Source organism: Sturnus vulgaris, chromosome 1, assembly GCF_052056855.1.
Source record: "Sturnus vulgaris isolate bStuVul1 chromosome 1, bStuVul1.hap1, whole genome shotgun sequence".
NCBI classification, from domain to species: Eukaryota; Metazoa; Chordata; class Aves; order Passeriformes; family Sturnidae; genus Sturnus; species Sturnus vulgaris.
In genome coordinates, this window is record NC_142243.1 from 21468449 (window position 1) to 21481130 (window position 12682).

General features: G+C 39.9%; 1 protein-coding gene across 1 annotated transcript in view; it reads left to right on the forward strand.

Moving 5' to 3' along the window:
- Positions 1 to 12682, forward strand: part of ADAM22 (ADAM metallopeptidase domain 22) — a 133100-nt gene that overhangs the window by 60990 nt on the left and 59428 nt on the right. Inside the window, exon 5 of the mRNA XM_088159956.1 lies at positions 11914 to 11996. Coding sequence (XP_088016082.1) covers positions 11914 to 11996 — 83 coding nt within the window. The remainder of the gene's footprint in view (positions 1 to 11913; positions 11997 to 12682) is intronic.

Genomic DNA, 12682 nt, shown 5'->3' on the forward strand with positions numbered 1-12682 from the left:
ATTTCCCCATCATTTAGGTGCTGAGCCAGGGTCAGGGTATTCCTTCAGGGATGGCTATCACTGCCTTGCTCAGTATTCTCAAATCTGCTTTAAGTAGAGAACTATCATTGCTGCATTGAGCTTGATGCTTGAGGTGAGCTGAATTGGGAGTGAAAGGGGCAGCAAGGACTGTACTGCAAAGGAGAGGGCTTGCTGCTGGAGTGGTGACTTTCCCTCCCCGTGCTGCCCTGTACCTTGCATACCCACGGGCAGGGGTGCAGGGGTGGCCAGGCTGTACAGGTGGGCTCCTCTGCCCCTACCAGGCTGCTGCTCCAGGAGTTCTGCAGGCAGCAGTTGTATGGAAGCATGCTAGGAAAGGGGATGTAAGGTTTTTGCTTGTTTTGTTGCATGTGAGTGTGTGGGATTGGCAGGGAGGGAAGCAGCTGCTGTGACAAAATGTCAGAAGAGCCTGGTGGCCACAGTCATGGGAACATTTTCATGAAAGTTCAGATACCAAAAGATTTTTGGAAAAGTGCAGGCTATTGAGTACACTTAAATACCAGATAATGAATGAGGCTGATTTCAATATTCAATAGCTGTTTAAAAATAAATCTGACCAGTCAATATTTTCCAGAGTACCTGTAAGTTCATTTGAGAGCTTTGTTCGTCTGTTGAACAATTTCTGAAAAGACTGACAGTATCTGTTTGCATTTGAGAAACTATGCTTTGGTTTTACATCAAATGTTTTGAAAATCTTATTGCAACTACAAGAAATTTCCATTATGACGATTTATTACCTTCCATTACCGTGGGAATTGTTTACCATAACTGGCAACATAATTAATATACTGTATTTTAGGGATTGTGCAGATTGCTTAGATACTTATTTAAAAATAGCTAGTAAAAGGGTGCAACTTATGAATAAATCACATAGCAGAAGAGGTATTTCAGAAAGGAGACAGGTTTCTATCAGTTGCTTCAACATGCTGCTCTTCACCCACCTCTGTGCAATTTATCTTGGGCTGTAGGCAGAGACAGAGGCGGCCTGGCAACATCTCTCATGCTGCTTTGGTGGGAGAAACGGTGACAGAAAGAAAATGTCCATCTGCCATGCAGTGCCAGCTGCAGGCTTTGAGCAAGCCTGTTTATACAGTGAAATGGCCTCCTCTGTTCTTGGCCTTCTTACTGGAGAGGTGTGTTTTAAAATATGTGCAGATTTCCCCTTGCATTTCTCTGTGCAAGGAGACTGCACAGACACTCAAATCATGGGTGCTGCTGCTGTGCCACCAGCAATAAGGGAGAAGGCAGGAGCTCTGAGCCACTGTGAAGGCAGCTGTACCTACATGCAGCAGTTTGGGAATGTGTCTGGAAAGCAGATCTTGCCTCGGCTCATAAGCAATGTGGAGTTATCAACTTTTTCCACTCCTCCTCCTCTCCTTGTCTCCCAGTAAAACTTCCTGTGCTGTAAAATATATATGGATCTTCTGCCATTCCTGAGGATGCTTCAAAGAGGAGAGGAGGGCAGAGGAGAAAGTAAAAATACACTTTTTAGTAGCAAAGGGATTTTTACTGTGAGAAGAATCCTCAGTTTAACATACTTTTTTATCATAAGAGAAGTTACATTACATTTAATTTCTGCATAATAATTAATACATTAGACCACTGTGAAGGTGAAACATATTACACATGTTTTTGCAGGGTGCCAGCATTTAGCTGCTGCAGAGGAGAGGCTTCTTGTTAATTTGGCACAGTTAGGCAGCACCTAAGACATTCTTATTAAACCAGCAGCAGAGTGCAATGCCTAAGAAAAACAAAAGGAGGTAGATGTTTGAATTATTTCAGTGTTTCCCCCCACACCCTCCTTTACTGTACATCATGTCTCTACTGGGAAAGCAGCAGTGTTGGCCTAAATTCCCTCTGGTAGCAAAGAGAATAATCAATTAATAAGAAAGAGAAAAACCCTTCTTGGCATTGCCTCTTCCTGATTGTGTCATTCCAGACCATCCTGTGCTCATAGCACATCAATACTCAACCTGTGTATACCCAATGTTGTTGCAATATATCTCTGTGTCCTTTTATCTCTCTTTCTCCCATTTTTTTTTGGTTGTCATTCTGTCACTGATGCTGTCAGTGAGATGAAAGGCAAAAAACAGCTATAGTGCTGAGTAATTCACATTGCTGGATTTTCCACCCTCAAAAGGAACAACTGATATCTATTCAGTGATATTTTCTCAATAAAATGTTTCATTTTTCCTCTTCAGAGTGTGTAGAAATAAATGTTTCTGCTTGTATTCCCCCAGAACAATGGACACTTCTACAAGTTCTTAGGAAATTGCTTTCTGAAAAAATTGAGCCATGAAAATAATCCAGTCAGAAAACTTGCACTGGTAGATAAATACCAGAAAAGTTTGATGACATTTTTAAATATGACTAGAAGGAACTATATTTCATAGACAGTCCTTAACATCTTAAATTCTTTAGTGTGGTGGTGTAAACACAGCATGTGTATTATGGGCACGAAATTACAGTGAGAGTGCTTACAGCATAAACCACTGATTTTTGCTTCAGCCTAGCAGCATGTTCATATGATAATATCAAACAACATGAATGGAGACATATCAAATGCTAGGTACTGTTTTTCTCTGCTGCAGCATTACCAGAGGAGCTTTGGCCAGGCTTGTCCCGTGGGTTAGGACTGCAGAGTGGCTGTGCTGAGCCCTGCAGACTCAGGGCTCAGCTCAGACTGTGCCCCTGGGCTTTCTTCAAAGCACCCCCAGCCATCCTGTCCAGCTGGAGAGCCCCAGCACAGCCTCCTGCTCTGTGGGACCCCAGCAGAGGGACCATCACTGGAGTTTGGCCAATGGGGGGTATGGGACATTTGGGGCAAATGCATTTTAATGCTGCACACAGCAAAGCAGAGCTGTTAGCTTGCAAAAATAGTCATTATGTTTTGTGCATTGTTTGACTAGTAGTGTGTGCAAGATGACTTACTGTAGCTTACAGCTATTTTAATGGTTCTGCACAAGAGGGGAAAATTACTGTTCTTGTGTGCTTAAAACCTTGGCTAGTGTGTGCCATGATGTGCATTTGAAGAGCTCTTTAAATGCCCTTTTTAAGGGAAAATTATATATAAGGGAGAAAAATGTTAAATCTTGAAAGACCAGAGGAGCCCGGGTACCTTTGATATAGTAGATACTGCTTTTTTTGTGAAAATTTGTCCTTCAAATCTGGTCTGCTCGAGCAGTTGTTAAGGTACAGTCCCTTCACCGAGGGCAGTGAGTGTCTGTGTGCCTGTGTTTGATAAGACCTTATCCCAAGTAGCATTTCAACATTTCATTGTTATCTCCACAGGTACAAACTGATTATAAGTCTACAATAATTTGTAGTGCAGACAGATTAAAAGCTTAACCAGTGAGCAGGTAATTTTAATAATTAACTACTATGTTTCCAGTCTTATAGCAAGGTGCTTCTAACTATCATCTCCCAGTTAGGGCACTCCCTGTCTGAGAAAAATCTCTTATTATTCTTCAGCTTTTGGTAACTCACCATTTTGTAGCCAAAGAGGAAGGTGTTTCAGTTGCCAGGGAAGCCTGTATGCTAAACAGGCTTTTCTGAAAGGGTTTACATTTTCTCCTGAAAAGCAGAGTGCCAGTTGGGCTGGCAGAGGGTGGGGTGGGAGTGCAGGAAGACTCAGCCTCAGATGGGAGGTTGGAGCCTGGGGCTGGTGGGGAGCTCTGTGTGCATGTACCTGAAACTTGCACAACCTGCTGATGAAAACTGAAAAGGAACAAATCATAAATAATGCAGGAATTATATATGCCTGTTTCTGGCAGAGCTTTTTTGGCTGCATCCAGAGACTAGAAAAGCTGTTATTATCAGAAAAATCATTCTCTATCTTATTTGAGAGAAGACCTTCAATAAGAATTCCTGTTAATTAATGTTGTCAGATCTCCTCTCTTACACCTTCAACAGAGCTCTGTTGCCCTCATGGCAAATTACTAACAAATCTAGGCCATAATCTACTTTTTAGTGTTAGCAGTAAACTAACTGAAGAAGAGCTGATGGGGAGTCTGTGAGTCTGACACAGTTTAGCAGGAGGTTCCTGCAAGGTTGATCTTCAGAATGCTCTCATCAAATGTTTTCATTAATGACTGATGTTTAAAAAAGTTTGTGAATATTAATGATATTTGACAACAGTGCAAAACTGAAAAGCATTACAGTGCGCAGAAAGATCAGCTGGAGAACTTTTGACCAATGGAGTAAATAAAAGCCAAGTAGAACAAATGGCAACTTCTTACACTTAGGGACTAATTCTAGGTGTTTGTACAATGAAAGTTCCTAAATTGAAAGTTCCACAAGAAGGGGAACATTAGAGTGTAGTAGTGGAATGAGAATGGCAGGATGGGAGCAGACTGTGGTCCCAGAGTGTGTCAAATTACTTCCTCTAGATTTTGACTGGAATTAATGAATGTTGCTGTATGTGTGTTGATGAAGAGTTGACAAAATTTTTATAATTTCAGTGTGTTTTCAGTTACTCTGGGCATATTCTTTTTTTAGTAGTGTCATGCTGTTACACCAAGTCAATAGGCTTTGAGAAATATTTAAATTTCCTGTTGTAGCTTTGTTTGGATTCTGGAAGCAAGCCTTTTGGGATTCAGAAAATGTAGTATCCTCTATGGGATACCAGGGCAAGATAATCAACCCTCAAATATAGTGCATTTGCCTGACCTAATGATCCTGCAGGCTGGCATTTCTAATGTACATTTACAGTACCTTTTTAAAGCATCTGATTATCTCTCTGTTATTACTAGCTTATTTTTTACATACATCTTGCTACCGAGGAGAAGGAAATTGAAAGTAGCAACTTTCCATATTAGAAGTCATTCCCAGGTCATGGTTTTGAATACACTACACTAGAATGAATCCCAGATTATGATTCATGTAGGATTTTGCAGGTTTAATTATCTTGTCTCCCTTTTCTTTGTGACATGAAAAAAATAATCCTGTGGGTTTAACTAGTCATGCAGGGGGGAAATGTCAGAAAGTGGAAGTCTTCCAGAGCTTAAAAAGTGCATTTCGCTGTATGTGGACCCCAGTGATGGTGAGTAGCTCTGCTGAAGTGACAAGTCAAGCGACTGTGTGACCATCAGGAGTCACCTCTTGAGTACTCTGCTGCAGTTTTCTCTTGTTCCAGAAGGAAGAACTTCTCTTGTTCCAGAAGGAGCTTGAACTTGCAGAAAAATCTTGCTTGACTTCGTGCACCTCATGTTATTTTTCACGAGCTGCAACAACATAGGACATACATAGCCAGAGAGTGGTAGCAACCAAGTGTTCTGTAATCTCAGACCATATGAGGACTGAGTATGGCTAAGAGAAATTAATTACTGCTATAACATTAAAGAACATAAAAGCACTTTGTAGATTCCCTTATTAAAAAATAAAAGTATCTTTTTGGATTTAACTTAATCCCTTTGAGGGGGAATTAAGCTAAGCAAACAGAAGCTGCTGTACTTCTGAAGGAGTGCTTCTGATGGAGCCCATACAAGTCTTTAGTGTGCTTTAGCTTGACATCTTTACTTTCTTCATTTTGACTTCTCTAAGTAGCTTTGCCTAGACATGTCTGTTGCTCCCTATGGATACCAAACTGGCACTGTGTTATAAACAGTAGGTTAATGTTTCTAGACACAGCTTCAAGCTCTTTGAATTTTCATTTAGAGAGGAAGTTCTGTCATTCAGAAATAAGGAGCCAATAAAGATATCTGAGTTGTATTGTTTTCCGTTTTCCTCAGAACTTTATGTCCTACTGACTGATTGGTATCCATGTAGGTGTTGTGTTGTGTTTATAGCAATCTACTCAATCATATTCTTACACCTTGGCTTCAGACTCGGGGTAGGCTGGTGAGCTGATGTGACAGACTAGAATGTGTAGATTATAAGGAATTTTCATACTGTCCCTTAAAATGTTTGGTTTCATTTCCCTGGAGCAGGCATGCAGGAGTGGGGTAAAATGACTGTCATTTAAATGATTTGCATGGCACGACTAAGAGATACCAGCCACTGCTACAAAAGCTGTCTTAAAGACAGCAACAGAGTAGGCAGGAAGAGGTAACCTTTTCTCCTCTGTCTCATCTTTGCCTGGCAGCTGATAATAAAATATAATTTTCCCTAACACCAAGGTAAATCAAGGCAAGTCGAGTCTGTTTCCCAAGCAGATGCCAAGGCAGCTTCCAGAGCAGATGGTGTTGCGTTGGCATGAGCTCTCTGTCCACACCCTGCAGTGTTTTGTGGAGCATCTTCTCTCATAGCTACTGGGCAGTAAACACAACCCTCATTTGGCCTCTGATCTGGGAAGCTGGGCTGATATCTTGTGCCATCTGCTGAAGGCTCCTGCTGTGAGTCACTGATGGCAGTCGGAGCGAGTCGCCCGCGTGCAGCATCCTGTCACATACACGTGTGTCTCTGTTAAGAGTGCTGCCAACAGTCTTTAAACATGGGCATTTTGTAGAGAAGGCTTAGCAGCGGCTGTGCCTTATCCTAATTTTGGAATCCATATCTCTGATTTCAGAATCTGAAAGAGTGCTGTAATCTAATGTCACTACAGTGCTTTGGCTCTGGGTTGTACGAGCACATGTGATAGCCATCCTCCTACAAAGGGAGGGCACCGCTCACAATTTCAGAACATTTGGCTGTCAGGCGTCTGCAGTCTAGAAACTACTCTGCAAAGAGGTGCTGCCAGGTCCCTGGTGCTGTTACTGAGCTGAGTAAGAGCTGAACTCAGGGCTCAGCACAGCCCCACAGCGGGGACCCTGCCAGTTGCTGAAGTACGTGTCAATTAAAAGATGTTTTCTCTCCTTGCAGCTACATAGGTCAAAGTGCCATTTTGACTCTTCTATTTACTAATAGAAACCCATTCATAACAAGTTATTTTCTGCCACAGAAGTCAGGAACGAGGGTGCATTTTTTCCCCTTTTTCTGTTGATCATGCAGCCTTAGTTATGCATTTTTGTAACTAGTGGCCCTACAGTGGGTAGCTCTTTAAACAGCTAATCTTAATCTGGCAACTAATCATTATCTAGCGTTCACAGAATGGTGGCTTGAACCTTAGCTGGCCTTTTGGGAGCTTTCTGCTGCAAGGAAAGAGGGAGATATGTCACTAGGATTTGAATTAAACCAGAAATCTCCTTCCCTTGGATTAAAGTGTTAAAATGGGAATATGTAGGAGAAGGAAGGTATTAATTTTAAGGTCGGTGCTTGACTGTTGTATGAGTTTTACTGGCCAGCACCTCTCTTAATTGCAGAAAATGGCTTACCTGGATATCCGATGTAGAAAGCAGATGAATGTGCATCCTTAGTTTCCTCCCCTGGGAAGGTCACAGTGTCTCTGAGGCAAATAACAAACCCTGCCAGTGTGTGGTCAGCAGATGCTTTCTGCACTGTGACTGCAGACAAGAGTGGACTGCTGCCGTTAACAACTGCAAGGGCTGTTTTTTTGCTTTACCTATTTCACCCTTTATTATTAGTATTGGTTAATGTGTTTTTCGTCTCTTCTGTGTCTGCTCAGCAGCTGATGCCTCTCAAAGCAGAGACAAACTATCTTCAAGGATAAAAAAGTGTACAGATTTACTTGCATTGCTGACATCTTCTTACCATTTTTTAGTATCTTTGCCACACTACTTACCTGACAGGTTGCAAGAAGACTTGTAGTGACATGGGCAAAAGGGTTGCATGTGGTTAGAGATGAACTGTAGCAGTTCACAGGGTAAATAGCCCTAATTCAGAATTTTGCTGTAATTATCCAACTTAAGCATCCAGATGAAGGCTATCTTATAAATGGACAACTATCATAATGATTAACTTGTTTTAATTGATCCTGAGGTCATTCTGGTTTTTATTTTTTAATTTTTTGCAGTATGTAACTACATTTTTATCTATCCAAATCAATAAACTTCTTGCTAAAAATCGGTATTTTTTGTACTGCCCTCAGACATCACCAGTAGGTTGTCCCTCATGTTGAGAAGGTTCATGCAGGAAGGATAACTTACTGATCCAAGGAAATGGACAACAGAGTTCTATGGGCATTGGCAGAAAATTTGCCTTGTGTGGAGCAAACTACAGCATGTACACTGGCTGTGTGCCTCCTGGAGGCAAAAATGTTGAACTTCTCTCTGCTGTAGATTATCCTGCCTTTAAATATGGCATAAGGTCTGCCTGTGTGTTTTGTGTTTGTGTCACAGCCATTGTCACCAGGCTGACCTTGTCTCATAGGAGATGACATTTAGCCTAATTTTAGACTCTAGTGTGACCAGATTCAGTTTTAGAGCAGAGGTGGGTAAATGTGCTGCTCAGACTTATGGCTGGCATGTGTTTGAAGAGCAGTCTGCTTTCCTCTCATCTTACCCTGAACCATTCCCCAGGAGCTGGTAGAGGCCAGTATGGAGGTTTGGTTTGCTGAGAGGGGCAATCATTGCTTTTGAGAGAACAGAGAGAGGCTCTATTAGCTACAGGAAGCCAACAGTTCTTCACAAAAGACCCTTGGTGTTCTGGACTGAGCTGTAGTTGGTGCTAATTTCAGCTCTTAAGGGAAGTCTTAATTATCATACAGGACCAGCATATTTTTAGGAAAAGAATGAAGATTTTTTTTTTTCAGCTTTTGTCTCACTCCTAAAGATACTAGTAGATAAGAGAGACAACTCCAGTCCTTCAGGGAGTGTTTCCAAGAGCAGAGTAAAACAAGATAGATATGATAATTATATTTAGTGTTCGGTGGTCTTAGGTCTCTCACATACTGTGATTTCTCCTCTAATACAGTGTATTTTATGGCAGCCCCTGCTATAAAACAGCTTTAGTACATGTCAGACCCAGCGTAATTTCAGCCTCAGCACTATAGTGAAGCAACAACAGTAAACTTCTTGCTCAAAATTGCAGATGCTTGAAAAAACTTGCCCTGTAGAGTTCCTTCATGAGTCCTGACTCTCAGTACAGAACCACAGAATCATAGATTCATGAAGACTGGAAATTACTTCCAAGTTCATTAACCATTTGACCAAACACCACCATGCCAACTAAACCATGGCACTGAGTGCCACATCCAGTGGTTTCCTGAACTCTTCTATTATCAGAATTTGTAGCTTTGAGTACCCATACAGGAGTCAAACCCAGAACCTTGGTGTTATTAGCACCATGCTCTAACCATCTCAGATAATCTAATGCATCAAGTACTTGGAAAAAAACTATCTTAATTTAAAGAAGTGAAAATAAATTTTATTACCCTAAGTCAATTTTATTAAATGGTTTGAGGTGATAATGTTATAATGATAGGAACATAAGTACATACATAAAATATATCTCTCGGATGTTAACGTATTGAAATGAATGGTTTGTAGTATAAGAACTGGTCCCTGAGACTGAGATCAGAGTTGTGTTTCTATCTACATCAGATTTGCCATGAATTCTAGTACATCATTGAGTTGAATTGATTTGACTAAATAGAGTAGAATTTGTGTTTCTCAATTGTATTTTTCCCAGACAAGAATTGAGTTGTTTTTATTATATTTTTCTTTTCTAGATCAGTATGCCTAATTTTTTCCCCATGGATTTATTACAGAATAAATTAATTTGGAGGTACTGTCATGGGACATTTATTTGATTCTCATTCAGAAGATCAAAACACACTTTTGAGCCACAGACTGGATTCTTAGTATGAAAAAAATGTTCCTCCTGGTTGAAAAGACATGGTTTCGCAAACTAATGGAGCCTGAGATTCTATTTTTGGTACATATTAACTACATTTTCTGAGAACAAACCAATTTGTGTAATTACTCCAAATTCCTTCCACAGCTAGAAGTCTGTACAACTCCCTACTGATAGTCTTTTCAGTATTATTCCCATATCTATGCACTTATTCCAGTTATATTTTTTACAGGAATACTACTTCGAGAATTCTCTTTAGAGAGTATTTTATTGTTCATAAGGTTTTAGATCATCCGTATAGTTTGATTGTTAGTTTTGTTCCTTGTTTACTGGAGTCTCTCTTTGTTTAATTCTTATTCATGTATTCCAAAAGGACCTGAAAGCCTTAAGCAGTTCCATGATCCTGTAGTGGGGGACACCCTACTGACTGAAAGAAAGAAAATCTCAAGTGAAGAGAGCTTAAAGTAGCTAAGATATAGGAAGTAAATAGGTGTAGAAAAGGAGGATAAAATGGAGAAAATGAGCCAAGGTTTTAGGAAAAACAAAGAAGGATGTATTCTCTTTGAAATCAAATTAACGTTGGATATTGGGGGCAATATCCAAAATGTTCATGAGTACAAAACAGAAATTGAAACAATCTCCTCTTCACTGATACTTGATCTGTTCTTGATAGTCACTTCTCATGCTGGTCCAGAGGTGATGGCTCCTACACCTGCTGCCAGACACACCTTGTGGTAGCCTGGGATGAGTCAGCCCCAGAGCTTCTTACCAACGTGAGACAAGGAGTCAAACCCTACCTGTGGCACCAGTTTCCCTTCAGACATCTGAGCAGAGAGGTGCCCAGGGTGGGCAGCTTGGTGGGTACTCTGCAGGTCAGTGTGGCCAAGTCCAGTGTGGGCTTCCTTTGATCAGGCTGAGATCAAGTCTGCTTCCCTGCGAGCAGCCCTGCTCCAACAAACAGGCTCCTAAACTCTCTTGAGGAGTGCACTTCAAACCAGAGGCACCCATACACTGCAGCTGCTTTCAACCATAGCTTCCACATCTTGTAGAAAACAGAATAGGATTTTCTGATCAAAACACAAAACTACCAATATAGCTTACATATTTTCTTACCTTTAGCCTGATCTTGATTAATTTTTTTCATATTTGAAAAATAAAATCCAAAAGCATTTAATGTCAGATATCTAAAACGACTGTGCTATGCATCATGCAAGTGACTGCTGGTTTATTTTCTGAAAAAGCTGCAATCATAATGCCCTTCCCTCCTTCTAGTAAATGGACACAAATATTCACAGGGCTTGGTACATTAGGCTAGGTAGAGTATTCATTCATTTTCTGGAAGAAGTATTTGCAAATAAATGCTATTAAAAAAGAAAATCACTGAAAATCTTCTTCATAGTCCTTTAACCAATGTTAGTGCATTAAAGCATAGCTGAATCTGGTGAGGCACTAATAGGTAAGTTCTTCTGAAGAGTAGATGTTAGTGAGAATTTAAGGAATGTTTGAATTGTTTTTTTCTAATTTGGCATACAAATATTGATATTGTGCAATACTGAATAAATTTATTGCATGTGCTGTAGGGCTTACATCCCTATCAGTGAAACCAGGGGGGACTTTTGGGTAGAGTCTGCTAGATTTTATTTGAAAGTGTGCATTTTATTTGCAGAAGAGAAGAGGCAAATATTCATTTTCATTGTATTCCTTCACTACTTAGCTGTTCTTAGAGTTTCCATTAGTTTTGGAGTGCTAGTGACTACTTCTGATTTGTTTTTTTTTTTCTTTTTATAATCAAGCATTATTATTATTATTATTTTGTTAGCATACTTTCTCCTCAGAAGAAGGAAATTGCCTTACCCTCAGAGCAGAGTTCATCCTTTCTGAAGTAGTCATGTGCAGAGCAGATGTTGAGTCTAAGCCCCCTGCTTCCAACTCTTGCTCCAGTCAATGAAGAAGGATGAGCACTTCTGGAGTAATCTGTCTCTGAAATCCATCTCAGGACGTTAGGGATTTTGCACTGAAATTGTGAAATTCACCATTTGGTGCACAGTGTCAAGATGATGGCGTTTGTCTAAGTACCAAACCAAGGCTCAAAGAAGATGGGATGAACACCCCTATGAGTTACAGTCAATTCTTGGTGCATATCAATGGCTTGGCAACGTGTTTATGAAAAAGTAGTCTTTGATAGGATGGAGTGTGATGCTGTGAAATGTCCCATGGATTTACAGTCTCAATTTTCAATTTCAGGGAGGAGAACATTGCTATTATCAGGGAAAAATTCGGGGAAATCCTGTATCTTTTGTTGCCTTGTCAACATGCCATGGATTACAGTAAGTCTGCTGCTTTGTTTTTACTGACCTTTGTTTATTACTCTTCTAAGCAAAATCAAGTTGTTTATAGTAAAAAAATACATGTGTATAAATTTATTTTCCTACTAGTTTGCCACCAATATTAAGTAATCAACAATCTTCAGAATTTCCTTTATTTTCTAAACTGAGAACTTATGGCAGTGGCCAAGTCCTGTTTTAAGATAATTTATTATAGAGATAGCAGAGTTTAAGTAGCTGAAAACATCCTATTCTACAAGAATAAAAACAATGCCAATAAATTATTTGGAAATTTTGTTCTTTTCTTGTTGCTATAATGATGTATACTTTATTTCTTTTCTAGTCTCTACAAAGAAAATGTCAGTTTAGAATTTATCTTGCACTATCCATTTTTGTTAACAGAATTTCTGGCCTTAAGATGTGTTTATGGGGTAATACCTTGTGTATAGTAAAATTTTGAAAAAAGTAGAAGAAAATGTGCAATAATTCCTATTTGAAGTACATAATTTTACTTAAAATATAATAAAAGCCGCTGTCAACTAAAGTTTACATGAAGCTGTGTATAGATTGTACAGCTTTTGGACCTGTCTACTTTTGACATTACTGAATGATGCTAGTCAGATTTTCAGATCAACCAAGTGCCTGTCACATCTGGGAATTATAGGCTCTCAGCACTTCTAATACTGACA